This window comes from Stenella coeruleoalba (genome assembly GCF_951394435.1).
Source record: "Stenella coeruleoalba genome assembly, chromosome: X".
NCBI lineage: Eukaryota > Metazoa > Chordata > Mammalia > Artiodactyla > Delphinidae > Stenella > Stenella coeruleoalba.
Window position 1 is genome coordinate 42,050,901 of NC_137152.1, and position 19,184 is coordinate 42,070,084.

General features: G+C 43.9%; 1 protein-coding gene across 4 annotated transcripts in view; it reads right to left on the reverse strand.

The window, feature by feature from the left end:
• PHF8 (PHD finger protein 8) overlaps positions 1–15,295 on the reverse strand; it is a 93,099-nt gene extending 77,804 nt beyond the window's left edge. For 2 of the 4 annotated variants that reach the window (XM_079909803.1, XM_079909804.1), the window contains exons 1-2: positions 13,695–14,406; positions 12,594–12,783 (exon numbers count right to left, since the gene is read on the reverse strand). In XM_079909803.1, coding sequence (XP_079765929.1) covers positions 12,594–12,691 — 98 coding nt within the window. In that variant the 5' untranslated portion in view covers positions 12,692–12,783; positions 13,695–14,406. Of the gene's footprint in view, positions 1–12,593; positions 12,784–13,694; positions 14,408–15,235 lie in introns of those variants that run through there. The other 2 variants (XM_079909802.1, XM_079909801.1) reach the window with 2 other exon arrangements.
• Positions 15,296–19,184: the final 3,889 nt, after the last annotated feature.

Below are 19,184 nucleotides of genomic sequence, written 5' to 3' on the forward strand. Positions count from 1 at the left end.
CAGCTTCTACTACTCTCCCCTCACTCTGTCTAATAACACTGGTTCCTTTGCTATAAGGGGAATAGTAACATGTCAGGTGTGCTCCCCACTCAGTGATGCCTCTATTTCCAAAAATATTTTCATTTAGCTCCCATAACTCAGTGCTGGGCATCATGCCTATCAGACCTGATCTGAATTTTCATAATACTCCTCTTGGATACTGACCACCCATCCTTTGGTACATGTTTGCCATCCCAAATTTCTTCTAGGTGGGTTGGGGCAAAACTTATGCTGCCCCACTGGTGAAGGAATTCTGATTCCTTCTGTTGTTCTGTATTCTGATTGTGGTGGTTACATGAATCTACAAGTGTGATAAAATTGTATAGAACTAAATACACATACACACACACAAATGAGTGCATGTAAAACTGGTGAAATTGAAATAAGATTGGTGGATTGTACCAAGGTCAGTTTCTTGCTTTTGATATTGTACTGTAGTTATATAAGATATCACCATGGGGGAAACTGGGTAAAGGTACAAAGGCCCTCCACATACATTTTTTGCAACTTCCTATGAATCTATAATTATTAAAAAATAAAATTTATTTTTTTTAAATATGTCACTCCAAGAGACATCCTGTGAGCCCTGACAGAGCAGGCTGTCCTTCTGATACTTCTAACTCCACACCCTATAAGACTTTCTCCAGGGCAGGGATTCTGCAGCCCATACATTGTATCATAGTAAACCCTGAATATGAATGCTAGGCCTTCTCTTCCCTTTGCTACACACTCCTAAAGCTGTATAGCAGCTGCTTCAGCTGCTTCAAAAAGCGTGATGTCCATTTTAACCTGATTTCACTTTGAACAAAAATGTGGAGTGTGTGTGAGTTTATAAGCCTGATTTTCTCTATCTCCCACAACACCTTGAAAATGGCTTAACCTGAACAGTGCTTTATACTACCTATAGTATTATATCCTATAGCAAGAGTCCAAGGGACCCAGGTTTGACTTGTGGTTGAGCAACTAACTGGCTATGTAGCTCTGAGCAAGCTATTTAGCCTCATGAGAGAAAATAATAGCTCCAAAGAGCTATTTTAAAGATTAATTGGTCACTTCTGGTTCTGGAATAATGGAGTAAACACACTTCTCGCTATTACTCCCACTAAATACAGCTAAAAATCTTGGACATTAAAAAAAAAAAAGGTAAGATGACTCTGAAAGATGGAGAGAAGGCAGCCTGACTAGATGACAGCAGGATCTGAAATAGTGAGTGCCAACAGAGAGCAACTGGGGGAACCTGGACTTCCACTCCTACCTGGCAGTAAAGAAGTAGTACCCCCTTCCCCTGCCACTGAAGTGCAGTGTCTGAAGAGGCTCGCAAAAACATATGATATAATAATATCCAGAATCTCATAACATAATACCCAAAATATTCAAGATATAATGAAAATAATCACTCATCATATCAAGAACAAGAAAAATCACAACTTGAATGAGCAAAGAAAATCAGTCTCAACAATGAGATGGCACAGATGTTGGAATTATCTGATAAGGATTTTAAAGGAGCAACCACAAAAATGCTTCAAAGAACAATTACAAACATGCCTGAAACAAATGAATAAATAAAAAGTGTTAGCAAAAAATAGAATCTCTGCAAAGAAATAGAAGATATAGAAAAGAACCAATGGCACTTCTAGAAAAAACTATAGTAACTTAAATGAAAACTCACTGCGTGGGCTCAAATAGCAGAATGTAGACAACAGAGAAAAAAATAGTAAACCTGAAGATAGAACAATAGAAATTATCCAATCTGAACAACAGAAAGAAAACAGACTGAACTACGAACAACTATAAGTCAACAAATTGGACAACCTAGAAGAAATAGATAAATTCTTAGAAATATACAACCTGCCAAGACTGAATCGGGGAGAAATAGAAAATTTGAAGAGATGAGTTACTAGTAAGGAAATTGATTCGGTAATAAAAAAAAAAAAACACCCAACAAAGAGAAACCTAGGACCAGATGGCTTCACTGGTGAATCTTACCAAACATTTAAAGAAGAATTACCACCAATTTTTCTCAAACTCTTTAAAAAAATCAAAGACAAGGGAACACTCCAGAACTCATTTTATGAGGCCAGCATTACCCTGATACCAAAGCCAGATAAGGACACTACAAGAAAAGAAAACTACAGGCCAATATCCCTGATGAATACACATGGGAAAATTCTCAATAAAATACTAGCAAACTGAATTCAGCAGCACACTAAAGGGAACATTTCCCATGATCAAATGGGATTTATCCTTAAAATACAAAGCTGGTTCAACATAAGCAAATCAATAAAGGTGACACATCACATTAATAGAATGAAAGAAAAAAGTGATCTCAAAAGAAGATGCAGAAAAAACATCTGACAAAATTCAGCACTTATTCATGATTAAAAAAAACACTCAATGGGGTACAGAAGAAATGCACCTCAACATAATAAAGGCCATAATATGACAAGCCTAGAGCTAACATCAGACTCAATGGTGAATGGTTGAAAGCTTTTCCTCTAAGATCAGGAACAAGACAAGGGTGCCCACTCTCACCACTTCTATTCAACAGAGTACTGGAAATCCCAGCCAGAGCAATCAGTCAAGGGGAAAAAAAGGCATCAGAATTGACAAGGAAGAAGGAAGAAGGAAAATTATCTCTATTTGCAGATGACATGATTTTATATATAGAAAATCCTAAAAATTCCATCCAAAAACTGTTAGAGCTAATCAATGAATTATGTAAAGTTGCAGGATAAAAAAATTAACATGCAAAAATCAATAGCATCTCTATACACTAAAAACACATTGTCTAAAAAAGAAATAAAGAAAACAATCCCATTTACAATAATGTCAAAAACTATAAAATATTTAGGAATAAATTTAACCAAGAAGGTAAAAGATCTCTACACTGAAAACTACAAGACATCAATGAAAGAAACTGAGGAAAACACAAAGAAATGGAAAGATATCCTGTGTTCATGGATTGGAAGAATCAATACTGTTAAAATGTCGACACTACCCAAAGCCATCTATAGATTCAAAACAATCCTTATCAAGATTCCAACAGTATTTTTTTACAAAAGTAGAAAAAACAATCTTCAAATTCATATGGAATCACAAGGGATCCAGAATAGCCAAAGCAATCCTGATAAAGTGGGAAACATCACATTTCCTGATTTCAAACTGTATTATAAAGCTACAGTAATCAAAACAGAATGGTACTGGCATAAATACAGACACATAGACCAATGGAACAGTATCGAGAGCCCAGAAATAAACCCATGCATACACAGTCAAATAATATTTGACAAGGGAGCCAAGAACACTCAGTGGAGAAAAGACAGTCTCTTCAGTGAATGGTGCTGGGAAAACTGGATATTCACATGTAAAAGAATGAAAACAGACCCCTGACTTACACAACTCACAAAAATTAACTCAAAATGGATTAAAGAGTTAAATGTAAGACCTGAAACCATGAAACTTCTAGAAGAAAACATAGGAAAAAAGCTCCTTAACATGCATCTTGGCAATGATATTTTGGATATGACATCTAAAGCACAAAGTGACAAAATCAAAAATAAATTAAAAATTTAGTTTGACCACATCAAACTAAAGTTTCTGCACAGCAAAAAAGAAAGAAATCGTCAAAATAAAAAGGTAACCTATGGAATAGGAGAATATACTTGCAAATCATATGTTAAATAAGAGGTTAATATTCAGAATAAATGAAGAACTCATACAGCCCAATAGCAAAAAAAAAAAAAAAGTCTGGTTATAAGTGGGCAGACTAACTGAATAGGTATTTTTACAAAGAAGACATACAAATGGCCAACAGGTACATGAAAAGGTGCTCAACATCACTAATCATCAAGGAGATGCAAACCTAAACCACAATGAGATATCATCTCACACCCATTATAATGCCTTATCAAAAAGACAAGGGATAACAAATGTTGGTGAGGACACGGAGAAAAGGGAACCTTTGTGCACTGCTGGGATTGCAAACTGGTGCAGCCACTTACAGTATGGAAATTCCTCAAAAAATTAAAAATATAACTATCATATGATCCAGCAATTCCACTTCTAGGTATCTATCTGAAAGAAACAAAAACTGTGTTAAAGAGATACCTGCACCTCCATATCCACTGCAGACTTATTTATAATAACTGAACCATGGAAACAACCTAAATGTCCATCAAAAGATGAATGGATAAAAAAATGTAATATATGTATATATAAATACACCACACACACACACACACACACACACACACACACACACACACAATGGAGTACTATTCAGTCATAAAAAAGAAGAAAATCCTGACATTTGCAACAACACGGACAGCCCTTGAAGGCATTATGCTAAGTGAAGTAAGTCAGACAAAGGCAAATATTCTATGATCTCACTTACATGTGAAATCTAAAAAAACAAAACCCAAACTCATAGAAAAAGTGAGATTTGTGGTTACCCTCCAGAGGTGGGGGTGGGGTGGGAGAAGTGGATGAAGGTGGTCAAAAGGTACAAACTTCCACTTATAAGATATATAAGTACTGAGGATGTAATGTACAACATGATGACTACTGCCGTATAGTTTGTTTATTTTGTTTTCAGTACGGGGGCCTCTCACTGTTGTGGCCTCTCCCATCGCGGAGCACGGGCTCCGGACGCGCAGGCTCAGCGGCCATGGCTCACAGGCCCAGCCGCTCCGCGGCATGTGGGATCTTCCCGGACCGGGGCACAAATCTGTGTCCCCTGCATCGGCAGGTGGACTCTCAACCACTGCGCCACCAGGGAAGCCCACTGCTGTATAGTATATTTGAAAATTGCTAAGAGTAAATCCTAAAACTTCTCGTCACAAGCAAAAAAACTTATTTTTCTTTCTTTCTCTCTTATTTGTACCTATATGGGATGATGGATGTTAACTAAACTTATTGTGGTAATCATTTCACAATATATGTATATGTAATTCAAGTCATTATACTCTATACCTTAAACTTAAACAGTACTATATGTCAATTATATCTCAATAAAACTGAAGGAAAATAGATTGAAAAAAAATGAACAGCGCTTCAGCAACAAAGAAATCCACACTGAGAAACAGCAATAATCAGGAAATTCCCTGGTGGTCCAGTAGTTAGGACTCAGAGCTTTCATTGCTGTGGCCCAGGTTCAATCCCTGGTTGGGGAACTAAGATCCCACAAGCCATGCAGTGTGGCCCCCAAAAAATAGCATAATCAAAATCCTGAACACCAAAGACAAAGGAAAGATCTTGCTATCAGTGAGAAAAATGACATTTCCCAAAGGAAAACACCAATTTAAATGACACAGGATCTCTCATCAGAAACCATGGTGGCCAAAAGGAAGTAGCACAAGTTTTCAAGGACTGAAAGAACTGGAAACACAGAATCTGATATTAAATGAAAAGACCCTTCAGGAATTCAAGGGGAAATCAAGACATTCTCATATGAAGGAAAACAACTAAGAGTACTTGTTGCCAGTAGACCAATTCTAAAAGCATGGCTAAAGGAAGTTCTTTAAACAGAAAGGAAATGATAAAAGAAGGACTCTTAGGAACACTAGGAAGTAAGCAAGAACAAGGGAAAGAGTGAAAATATGGGTACATACAATATACTTTCCTTCTCCTCGAGTTTTCTAAATCATGTTTGAGAGTTGAAGCAAAAATTGTAACACTATATGATATGGTTCTCAATGTATGTAGGTGAAATACTTAAGATAATTATAGCAGGGGAGCGTAAATTTAAAGGAAAGCAAGGTTTCTACTCTTCACTCAAACCGGTAAAATGTCAATACCAGTTGATTACACTCAAAAACATTATAGATAAATCAAAATGGAATTCTTGAAAAGGTTTAAGTAACCCAAAGGAACGCAGAAGAAAGAAAACAGAATGAACAGAGGGAACAAACAGAAAACAAAAAAATAAAATGACTAACTTATGCCCTAACATATCAATAACTGCATTAGGTATATATGGTCAAAATATACCAATTAAAAGATATTGGCAGCTTGAGAACGAAAAATGGAGCTGGAGGAATCAGGCTCCCTGACTTCAGACTATACTACAAAGCTACAGTAATCAAGACACTATGGTACTGGCACAAAAACAGAAATATAGATCAATGGAACAGGATAGAACGCCCAGAGATAAACCCACGTACATATGGTCACCTTATCTTTGATAAAGGAGGCAGAAATGTACAGTGGAGAAAGGACAGCCTCTTCAATAAGTGGTGCTGGGAAAACTGGACAGGTACATGTAAAAGTATGAGGTTAGAACACTCCCTAACACCATACACAAAAATAAGCTCAAAATGGATTAAAGACCTAAATGTAAGGCCAGAAACTATCAAACTCTTAGAGGAAAACATAGGCAGAACACTCTATGACATAAATCACAGCAAGATCCTTTTTGACCCACCTCCTAGAGAAATGGAAATAAAAACAAATATAAACAAATGGGACCTAATGAAACTTCAAAGCTTTTGCACAGCAAAGGAAACCATAAACAAGACCAAAAGAAACCCTCAGAATGGGAGAAAATAATTGCAAATGAAGCAACCGACAAAGGATTAATCTCCAAAACTTACAAGCAGGTCATGCAGCTCAATAACAAAAAAACAAACAACCCAATCCAAAAATGGGCAGAAAACCTAAATAGACATTTCTCCAAAGAAGATATACAGACTGCCAACAAACACAGGAAAGAATGCTCAACATCGTTAATCATTAGAGAAATGCAAATCAAAACTACAATGAGATATCATCTCACACCAGTCAGAATGGCCGTCATCAAAAAATCTAGAAACAATAAATGCTGGAGAGGGTTTGGAGAAAAGGGAACACTCTTGCACTGCTGGTGGGAATGTGAATTGGTTCAGCCACTATGGAGAACAGTATGCAGGTTCCTTAAAAAACTACAAATAGAACTACCATATGACCCAGCAATCCCACTACTGGGCATATACCCTGAGAAAACCAAAATTCAAAAAGAGTCATGTACCAAAATGTTCATTGCAGCTCTATTTACAATAGCCCGGAGATGGAAACAACCTAAGTGCCCATCATCGGATGAATGGATAAAGAAGACGTGGCACATATATACAATGGAATATTACTCAGCCATAAAAAGAAACGAAATTGAGAGGTGGATAGACCTAGAGTCTGTCATACAGAGTAAAGTAAGTCATAAAGAAAAAGACAAATATCGTATGCTAACACATATATATGGAATTTAAGAGAAAAAAATGTCATGAAGAACCTAGGGGTAAGGCAGGAATAAAGACGCAGACCTACTAGAGAACGGACTTGAGGTTATGGGGAGGGGGAAGGGTGAGCTGTGACAAAGTGAGAGAGTGGCATGGACATATATACACTACCAAACGTAAAATAGATAGCTAGTGGGAAGCAGCCGCATAGCACAGGGAGATCAACTCGGTGCTTTGTGACCACCTAGAGGGGTGGGATAGGGAGGGTGGGAGGGAGGGAGACACAAGAGGGAAGAGATATGGGAACGTATGTATATGTATAACTGATTCCCTTTGTTGTAAAGCAGAAACTAACACACCAGTGTAAAGCAATTATACTCCAATAAAGATGTAAAAAAAAAAAAGATTGGCAGAGTGGACAAAAATAATTCTGAACTATATGCTGCCTACAAGAAACTCACTTCATATATAATGACATCAGTTGAAAGTAAAGGGATAGAAAAAGATACCAGGCAACCTTTAATCAAAAGAAAGCAGGAGTGGCTATATTAATGGCTATATTAATATCCTATAAAGTGGACTTCCACGCAAAGAAAATTACCAGAGACAGAGAAGGACATTACATAATAATTAAAGGGTCAATCCACCAAGACACATTAATCCCCAATGCATCTGCATTCAAACAACAAAGCTGCAAGATGTGAGGCAAATGATAGAACTGAAAGGAAGAATTAAAAATTGACAATTTTAGCTGGACACTTCAACACCTCCTTCTCAACAACGAACTGAACAACTATACAGAAAATCAGCAAAGAGAGAATTCAGCAACACCATCAACCAACAGGAGTAAATCAACATTTACAGAAAACTCCTCCCAACATCAGCAGGATATACATTCTTTTCAAGTGACCATGGAACATGTACTAAGACAGACCATATCCTGGGCCATAAAACAAACACCAGTAAATCTAAAGGAACTGAAATTGTATAGAGTATATTCTCTGACCGCTATGGAAACAAACCAGAAATCAATAACAGAATGATAACAGGAAAATCTGCAAACACTTGGAAAGTAAACAACATACTTCTATATAATTCATAGGTCAAATGTGAAGTCTCTAAGCAAATTAAAAATTATATTGAACTACATGAAAAAGAAAACATATCAAAATTTGTGGGACACAGCTAAATCAGTACTAAGAAGGAAACCGATAGCACTAAATGCTTATATTAGAATACAGGAAAAGTCTCAAATCAGTAAACTAAGCTCCCACCTCAAGACATTAAGAGGAGCAAAATGAACCCAAAGCAAGCAGAAGGAAGGTAATAATAAAGTGCAGAAATCAGTGAAATTGAAAACAGAAAGACAATAGGGAAATTCAATGAAACAAAAAGCTTCCTCTTTGAAAAGATCAATAAAACTGACAAATCTCTAGCAAGTCTGACAAAGAAAAAAAGAGAGAGACAAATTTTCAACATCAGGAATGAAATGAGATGTCACCACAGAGCCAGCCTGCAGCCATCAAAAGGATAATAAGGGAATACTATGAAAAATTCTACACACTTAAATTTGACAACTTAGAAGAAATAGATCAATTCCTTAGAAAGCAGAAACTACCACAACATATCCAATACAAAATACATAATTTAAATAGTCCTATAACTATTAAATGAACTGAATTCATAATTTTAAAACTCAAAAAAAGGTTAAAGATAATTAAGCAAAGTGTTTAGCATAGTGACTAGCAGACTAGCTAGTGCTCAATAAACAAGGGCCACTACCATTTTATTTAAATCATCACAACCACTCTTGGGGAAATTGAGGCTTCACAGAGATGAAATCCTTTGCTAAAAAGTAACAGAGTCAGAATTTGAACCCAGATCTGAAGCCAGTGCCATTTCCTCTAGAGTTTAGAGTCCACACCACAGCCACCACCTAGGGGATATGCCAACCAATACTTCCTTTATAGATAGGAAAACTGTAGAGATTTTGCCAAAGCCCCAGACATCAATAAATGCTTGCCAACTAACTTCCTCCACCAGTGTACAGCAATGTTTCTCAAAAGTTAGGGTACATCAGAATCTACCTGCTTGTTAAAATATAGATTGCCAGGTCCCAACCCAAGAATTTGCATTTTTAACAAATTCCCAGTTAATGAACCACATTTTGAGAACAACAGTGTACAGTAATGATATGTTAGCCCACCCATCCCCCAATATCAGAAGCTGTCACACTCTACAGAAAGGGAAGGAACTGAGACAGAATAATGCTCTAAATCAGTGGCTCTGAGAGTAGCCTCCGCTCACATACTGAATCAGAAACCCTGCAAGTGGAGCCTACCTATCTCATCTTTTAAGAGGTCTTCCAAGTAATTCTGATACACCCTAAAGTTTGAGAACCACTGCTCTACAAATCAAAATGCTCTTCAAAATCCAGTCCTTTACAATAGAGGAATGGAGCTATACCATTTTTTTCCCACTTTTGAGAACCTGGGCTCTGGAGCCAGATAATTCTAAGTTCAAATCCAGACTCAGAAAGTAACTTAACCTCCATGAGATCCAGATTCTCACCAGCAAAATGGAATAGTCACCTTCCTTGCTATAACCTTACCAGGAAGTAACATGGCATTACTAATCCCCAACTGGACTTTAAGAAATCTGGCCTATGGAAGTCATCAGAGATGTGAACAGATTTATATCATCTATAGGCATTTGTGGGCTTAACTATTGTGAACAACCGTGAAAAGTCCACGATATTTAGTAATTTTCAATTATGCTAAAGTACAGACTTAACTAGAGCACTATGAGCCTGGTGTGTGTCTGTGTGTGTGTGTGTGTGTGTGTGTGCGCGCACGTGCGCACGCACGCAATGCACTGAGTAAGCAAGAACAGCCACCCACCAAGGACCTGATTCTCAGCTGGCTTCCTTATTCTCTGGCAGCCCATAGAGAAAAGCATGATAAGAGATAAAAGCTTGGTCACTTTCACAGGAAAAACAATTAAGGCAGTTAACTTATGTCAGGGTGTGCACAGAAACACAGGACTCACCACAGAAATGTGATTAAGGAGGGGCCTGGCCCATAAATCCATTTCCATATTTGTAAATTTGGAATTCTTAAAGGCCTCAGTGGTGTTCCTTGTAAATGTCAAGTCTCTACTATGCAAAGATGTTCACCGCAATGTTTTCCTTTGTTTCAACAAGCACCCAAATAAAAATGCAAAACATTTCCAGAACCCCCAAAGTTTCCCTCACATCATAGTATTATTTATAATATAAAAAAGTAGAAATAACCTAAGTATCCAACCTCAGAGGAAATGACCAAGTAACTGATGATACAGATATATGATGGGATATCAGAAATCAGATCAATATTTAATGACCTTAACTTTATAATGTTAAGTAGGAATAAAAATCACGTTACAAAATGGTACTTATAATACAATCCCATGTTGTAAAATATATGTTTATATTCTAAGTCAAATGATGGGAGTTAATGCAACAAAAAAATTAAACAGATTGTCCTGGATAGTAGGCTCACGGATGATTTTTATTTCCTTCTTTATTCTTTTTCTGTATGTTCTACAATGAGCATGTCTCACTTACATAGTCAGGGAAATTTTTTTATTATTATTTAAAAAAGAAATACCTAACTTTCAGGCTTGGATGTGGATTAGATGAGATAAATGTATGCCAAGTCTCTGTCATGGGGCCTGGCACACAGTAAGTACTCAGGAAGCATTCATTCCTGTTTCCTGTTCCCAGACTGCAGAGTTAGGGTCTCTGTATTGTGGTAGGAGTTCACTTTCCAGGTTTAAACCTACACAATCCAAAGCAAGGGCCACAGGCAATAGCTTTTTTCAAGACAACTCATTCATTTGTTCATTCAAAAATGTACTCAGGGGGCTTCCCTGGTGGCGCAGTGGTTGAGAGTCCGTCTGCCGATGCAGGGGACACGGGTTCGTGCCCCGGTCCGGGAAGATCCTACATGCCGCGGAGAGGCTAGGCCCGTGAGCCATGGCTGCTGAGCCTGCGCGTCCGGAGCCTGTGCTCCGCAACAGGAGAGGCCACAACAGTGAGAGGCCCGCGTACCGCAAAAAAAAAAAAAAAAAAAAAAAAAAAAAAAAAAATGTACTCAGAATCTATTATACGTTTAGCATTGAACTAGGTTCTGAGGATACCAAACATGAAAAGCTGACATCTCTGCCCTCAGGCAGCTCTTGCTAATGAGTGACACAGACGTATTTATAACTATGATATGATGAAATAATCACTTTCAATAAGGATGTACACAAAGTGCCATGGGAACATGACACACAGTAATACTCAACAAAGATCAGCTGAATATGAATTTGGACGTGCTGCACAGGGCAGTCCCTGCTAAGAGCAGAATTTTAGCAGCACCAACACCTTCAGTTTGGTCTTGGGTGTGATAGCAGGAACAGCTCCTTTGGAGGGGACTAATGATAACTGAAAATTCTAGAATCTAACAACATGCAACAGGAGGAGGATGCCATACACTGTTTTGTTGTACTCTAATGTACAAATCCCTCTCATGGTTTTCTTTCCAGAGCTGGGATATAAGTCTCAATAATGGGATAATATTACAGGTTTATTCCACACACTAACCTCTCTGGAATCCTGGATGACAGGTGCTTATGTGCACACATGTTTAGCTGGAGGGAATTCATTAGTGGTTTTACTCCTACTGTTTTACCCAACATCTCCTCTGCTTAATTCAATTTAGCTGGATGGTTCTTCAGATAAATACTGTAGAAATAAAATACTATTGCATTTCTGTCTCCATTTACTGAGTGCATGCAAAATGCTTTAAGTAAACAGGAAGGATGTATTAGATATACTTCATGGGTGAAAACAGAGGCTCAGAGAGGCAAAGCAACTTGCCCAAGGTCACTCTGATAATAAGTTGCAAAACCACAACTCAAATCCATGTTTGTTGGACTCAAATATCTCAAAAATGCAGTACCGTCTCCCCCAAAGCCAGCATCTGAGGCAAAACAAAATTGCCAGAATACAAAAATGATACATTCTTTGTGGCTGGAAAGAAAATATTTTTCTAAGGGAAAAAAAACAAAGAAACAGAAGAAGGGTACAAAGAAGAAATACATATGGGAAAAGAAAAAAGAGGAGAAACCAGAGGCCAATGTCAGCTAGGCCCTAGTCTGCAAGGAAGGACGTAAGAATCTGGGTCTGGGAGATGGGTTGGTGTTAACTGTCTGCAAGAGAGGGGAAATAAGTTTCTGAGCAGGAACCTGAACCAGAGTTGAGAAAGGAGCAAGTGAGCACCTGGTCTCTACACCCCGTCCAGCGTGCCCTGCCCTCCTTACCTGCCATGAAACCAGTCCTGGCACATGTCACACTCGATCATGAAGCGGGTGACATCGTAAGGCAGCCGACAGAGGCAATACACCGGTACCGAGGCCATCTTCGCCTGGCCTTGGAGCGTTCTGCGGTGGGCCAGGTTCTCAGCGTCAAAGGGAGCGGGAGGCGGCAGCACGCGTTCTCTCTGGACGAAGGCTGGGCACAAACAACACTTTTTACAGAGTGAATCAGGTCCCTCAGCTCACAAATGGGCAGTTACCGCTGCCGGGATGCAACACAGCTGGTGCGGCTGTAGGGGGCAATCGGAGAAAGTCCACCGGCCGCCAGAATTTCTTTAACAAATAAAGAACGGCGCTCTGCCGTCGAGGCTTTTTTTCCCTCCTTACCTCCTCCAGCCCCCAGGGTCAGTGATAACTTCTTTCCAGGTTTCAGGGAAAGATCTGATGCCTTTTCAGGAAGGTTCTTTAATCCCTCACTGCACCCTCTCCTTGTTAGCAACCTTGTTTCCCAGGGCTCTCAATATTTATTATGACACAAAGCATAGCCTAGAGAATGAGGCTGGGGGTACCTCAGAAAAAGCCACTTCTCTCACCCCCAAAATAGACACAACTAGAGAGAGATGAGGGATCCTTGTAAGTCCTCAGATTACTCGACAATTACCTCGATGTCTTCAGCAACGAGGCAGACAAGACTAGGCGCCCAACTCAAATCACAGTTCTGGGGTTCTGTTGTGAGAGTTTAAATGATCTGCTCCTTCACTCTCAAAATCATTCCATCCCCGACCAATCGGGAGTCTCATCACCCCAACAACTGAAATAAATCTCAACCTCAAAACTGATCAGCTCACCCTCTACTTCAAAGACGACAGGGTTCTTATTGCACCCCCAAAACTCGAAAGGATCGCTTCAAAATCCCTGAAACTGACTAGAATTTCCTCACACTCCTGCAACCAAGCCAGGATTTTCCTCCCACAGCTCTTAAACTGGCAGGTATCTCCTCACAGCCCCCTCAAACTGACCAAGACTCCCCTGTCCCCCAAAACTGACAGGGATCTCGTCACAGATCCCAAGAGTGACAGGAATATCCTTGCAGCCCCCGAAACTTACGAGAATCTCTTCACGCCTCCCAAACTGACAGGAACCTCCTCACGCCCCAAACCTGACAAGAACGTATTCGGTCCGGAACCCTACAGGGACCTCCTCATCTGCAAAGCCGCAGGGATTCCTCACGCCCGCTGAGCTCAGTTCCACCGAAGCGCCGGCGGCCGGGCTCGCTCCGGAGCTGCTCAGCGCCTCGCTCAGCGAAGGTTCGGCCAGCAGTTCCGGCCCCACAGGCGACGCGCACCGAATTCTGGGATCGTCACGGCAACGCAGCGAACCTCTCTCGCCTTACACTCGAGCCACCCGCTGGGTCGCGCGGCCCTGGTCGCGCGGCCCTGGCCGCCCTGCGGTTGCTTCAGGGCAATTTTCTCCACAGCTCTGCCCCAGGCCCGGCTGTTAGGGCCTACTGGAGCCCGCGGCTCGGGCCTAGTCCGGCGGCCGCCTGACAACAGGCAAGCGGCGGCGTCGCTGGGCTGGCAGGAGATCGCCGCGAGCAAACCAACGAGGAAGGAGATGAACCGGCGGCCCGGTTGGAGAAAAACAGCCCGAAAAATCGCCGGGAGAAGCCCGGTGGCGGTGATAGGCAATTCAGAGTAGTCAATAAAGTTTATTCAAAACAACGAGGAAGTTGAGGCGGAGAGGGGAGGAGAAATACGGGGTAAACAGCTACCATGTTGAGAGTGGCGGTGCCGCCGCGGGTAGGCGACCCGACCGCCATCTTATGAAGGCCGGACACGCGAGGTAACCGCGGCACAGGCGGGGAAGGGCGGGCCCCGGCTCCCGCGTGACGCCATCGGGGGCGGAGCGTCACCTTGAGAAAGGGGGCGGGGCTCGGCCACCTTTGGACCCGCTCGACTCCCCAGGTACCCAATCGACGCTGAGAACCCGGAACCGAAAGGCGGGGAGGCCGCCATCTTAGGCGAGGCAGGCGCTTGGCTCCATTTTGAGTGGGGCCAGAGCCTTCCCCGCCTTCGCCTTTCCCCTACTCCGGGCGAGCAGGGAGTTAAGCACCCGCCCCCCACCAACATCAGTGACACACTGTAACTCATTCTCTCCCCTCCTCCCCAGACACACACACCCTCCCCTCACACACCCTACACACACACACACACACACACACATACACACACACACTCCCACCCCTCATACACACACCCTCTCCTCACACATACACACCCTCCCTTCACACACACTCCCCTCTCACACACACACACACACACACACTCCCCTCACACACACATACACTCCCACCCCTCATACACACACCCTCTCCTCACACATACACACCCTCCCTTCACACACACACTCCCTACACACACACACACACACACACACACACACACACACACACACACACACACACACACACACACACACACACACACACACACACACACACACACACACACACACACACCCTCCCCTCCTCCCCGCCAGCTTTATCCTCTTACGAGAGGAGGTGAACTCTTTGACTGTGCTCCGCAAACTTAATAGGTGGCGGCGGGGGGCGGGCCTTTGGCCCGGTTGGAGGCGGGGCTAGTACTCACAGGTTCCCGTTCATTGAGCACCTTCAGCTGGCCAGCCTCTTTCATACGGTCTCCGGGTCGTTTACTCTTCACCCTGCAAGGGAAGCTCTGTTATTATCCCAGCGAGAGGAAACGCGCTTAGGGAAGCCAAATGGCTTAAGTTTCAGAGCCGGGAAGTTGTTGAACCTTGCACCCTCTACTATCCCCCCACCCCCGCGTCCTTCCCTGGGTCCCTTGATCGTAATTCCTCCGTAAATCCTCTGTCCCCAGCTCCCTCTGAAATCTCTCTTCTTTGACCCCACCCCAGTTCAGTTTAGTTCAGTTCAAATACAGTTCAAGGATTTCCATGCACCTGTCCCACGATTTTCTGACTACAGCCTGAGGGTGGGGTGGGAGAAGAGGTTGAATGAGTGGAACTCCACACACATGCTTCAAGGTGGCGCTGGTTTTCTCAGACATTCTAGAATATTCTCTAGGAATACTCTTACTATTTCATTTTCTTAGGGTCCAACTGCTTTAGAAAAGGAAATGTGTGTGTGCACACCAGTTTCCTAAGTGATGGTGGGTTAGGCCCTGGGGATACAATGATGAAAAAGAGGAACTCTGCGGTGGGAGATTGCCAGCCAGTGCAGGAGACAAACTTGCAGGTAAACAGTTGGAATACAGCATCTAGTAAGCACACAGATACCTCTTGCAAAGTTCAGAATGAGGCTAAGAAAGTGCCTCAGAAGCTGCTTGCTGCTGTCAAGGAAGATTTCAGAGAGACTTGGAGGGTATATAAAAGTTCACTAAATTAACAAGAACGTTGTATATAAAGTGTAAGGCCAACTGGCCCGAGGCAGGGGAACGCAATCAGATTCACAGGTTGCATCAGACCGAAACTCTCCGGACCACCCAGCTCCAGAAACTGACCTGGAGACTTTCCGGACCACCCAGTTCCAGGAACTGACCTGGGGACTTTCCACCCGGCCCAGCCTTCCCGCCTTTCGAGGGGCGGGACTAACGGTCCCAAGACTGATGCAACCAGCACCAGATAATGCCACGATACCCGAAGAGACCACCAAATAAGGAATACCCTGCGCCCTCCCAGATTCACCACACCCCTTTCCCTTCTTCCCCTATAAAATCTTGCCCAACCCTCGCCCGGGTGAGACTTCTCTGGCCCCTTTCTCTCGGACCAGTGAACCTCGCCCGGGAGCGCTCCCTAATAAAGCTCACTTGAAGCTTTCCTGTTTCCCGGTGCCGAAACCCGGGAGGGGTACCCAGCCCCACAAATTACCGCGGGGCCACCCCTCCCGACCGGGGACCTCTGCTCACCCACCCGATCCGGCAGAAGCAGGGTAAGTCCCTCCTTCGTTCCCCTCGACCCCCGGGGTCCCTACCCACCGGACTCCCTGTCCTTAACCGCGGCCGCGTCAGGGACTCCTCCGTCTTCCCTCCGAGCCTCGGGCGATTGTGGAGACGTCCCAACCGTCTGACTGCTCTCCGATCCGCCGTGACCAGAGATTGAGACCAGAGACATCTCTCTCTTTCTCTGTTCAACCGGGGACAAACCGGAGGTCATGGGGACCTCAGAATCCAAACCAGATCCTAAGACGCCCCTGGGGTGTCTCCTGGCCAACTTTACAAAACTCGGCTTTTCTCAAGATCTCCGCCGCAGGCGGCTCAAATTTTATTCCACCGAGGCCTGGCCACTGTACCCTCTAGACAATCAATCTAAATGGCCTCCTGAAGGGACTTTCGATTTCAACATCCTCCGCGATTTAGATAACTACTGCCACAGGACGGGTAAATGGTCCGAGGTCCCCTACGTCCAGGCCTTCTGGTATTTACGCTCCCGCCCTTCCCTCTGCATCGATTGTTCCACTTCCCAGATCCTTGCCAAACAGACATCTCCTACATCCAAGCCCCTAATTTCCTTTGACGATGACCCCCCCTCCACTAGCCGACCCACCCGAATCTCTCGCCTCTCCCCTCTCCAGAGCTCCTCTCCAACCTCCACCCTACCCTGAGGCGGTCCCTCCTCCTCCCGAACCCGCTCTGGCCCCTCCAACCGTTCCCCCACCTCCCTCGACGGTTTCTCCTCCCACGCCCCTTGCTTCGCCAATTAGTGCACATACACGCTCTCACGACTCCCAAGATTCAAATCTTCTCTGCCCTCTGAGGGAGGTAGCAGGAGCGGAAGGATTAGTTAGAGTTCATGTTCCCTTTTCTCTCCAAGATCTCTCTCAAATAGAAAAGCGATTAGGCTCCTTTTCTGCCGACTCTTCCCGCTACATCAAAGAATTTCGCTACCTCTCTCAAGCTTACGATCTAACCTGGCACGATATCTTTGTGATCCTATCTTCTACTCTGACCCCTGACGAGAGGGAAAGAATTCAAACTGCTGCCCGAAACCATGCAGATCATGTTCACCTTACCGACAACTCCATGCCTGTCGGAGCGACTGCCGTACCCGGCACCGATCCAGGCTGGACTTATCAGGATGGCCAAGATGGCCGTCGTAAACGCGACCTCATGATCCAATGCCTTCTGGGTGGCATGCGGGCTGCCGCTCATAAGGTAGTCAATTTTGAAAAACTAAAAGAGATAACCCAAGAACCTAATGAAAATCCAGCTATCTTTCTCAATCGCCTTACAGAGGCCTTAACTCTCTACACCCGGCTGGATCCCGACACCCCGGCAGGGGCAGCGGTCCTAGCCACCCATTTTATCACCCAATCAGCCCCGGACATCCAAAAGAAATTAAAACGGGCAGAAGACGGCCCTCAAACCCCTATTCGAGATCTGGTAAAAATGGCCTTTAAAGTCTGTAATGGTCGTGAGGATTTTGCAGAATCCAGCCGACAGGCTCGGATGCACCAGAAGGTGGCCCTCCAAACCCAAGCTCTTGTAGCCGCCCTAAGGCCGGCCATCTCCCATGGACCACAGCATCCACGGGGTCCGCAAAGGGCAACCCCGCCGGGGGCCTGCTTCAAATGCGGAAAAGAAGGCCACTGGGCTCGCCAATGTCCCAATCCCCGACCTCCTTTTAAGCCCTGGCCCAGCTGCGGGCTAACGGGCCACTGGAAGAGTGACTGCCCTACAACTGGCCCTCCCTCAGCGTTTCCACACAGGGGGCAGGCCGACCCAACGGCATTACCACTCGAACTGCTGGGATTGGCTGATGACTGACGGCGCCTGGACTCGAAGACCCCCATCACCCTCGCCGAGCCCAGGGTAACACTACAGGTAGCGGGTAAGTCCATCTCATTTCTGGTGGACACGGGGGCTACCTATTCGGTCCTGCCTACCTATTCCGGGCCAGTTTCTCCTTCCCAGATCTCGGTCATGGGTATTGATGGCAAACCATCCTTCCCACTCCAGACCGGTCCACTCCCATGTCATATCGAAGGACTCCCTTTTACTCATTCCTTCTTAGTCATACCATCCTGCCCAGTTCCCTTGCTAGGCCGAGATGTCCTTTTCCACTTAGGGGCCTCCCTCCAGCTGGTTAGACTTGACCCTAAGGTCCCCTCCTCCCAACTCCTGCTTCCTCTTCTCGGCCTGTCTCTAGAACCCTCCCCCTCCTATCCCCCTCTTCCAATCACACCGAACCCAATCAATCCCCAAGTCTGGGATACTTCTAAGCCCGTAATAGCAACACACCATTCCCCCGTCCTCATCCGCCTAAAGGACCCCTCCAAATTTCCATCAAGGCCCCAATTTCCCATCTCTGAGACTCACCTTAGGGGCCTACAACCTATTATCACCAGACTCCTAAACCAGGGACTCCTTATCCCCACTGACTCTCCCTGCAACACCCCCATCCTGCCTGTCCGCAAGGCCTCTGGGGATTATCGCCTGGTCCAGGACCTCCGACTAATCAATGAGGCCATAATTCCCCTCCACCCAGTAGTACCAAACCCATACACCTTGCTCTCCCATATCCCCCCATCCACAACCCACTTTACGGTTCTGGATCTCAAAG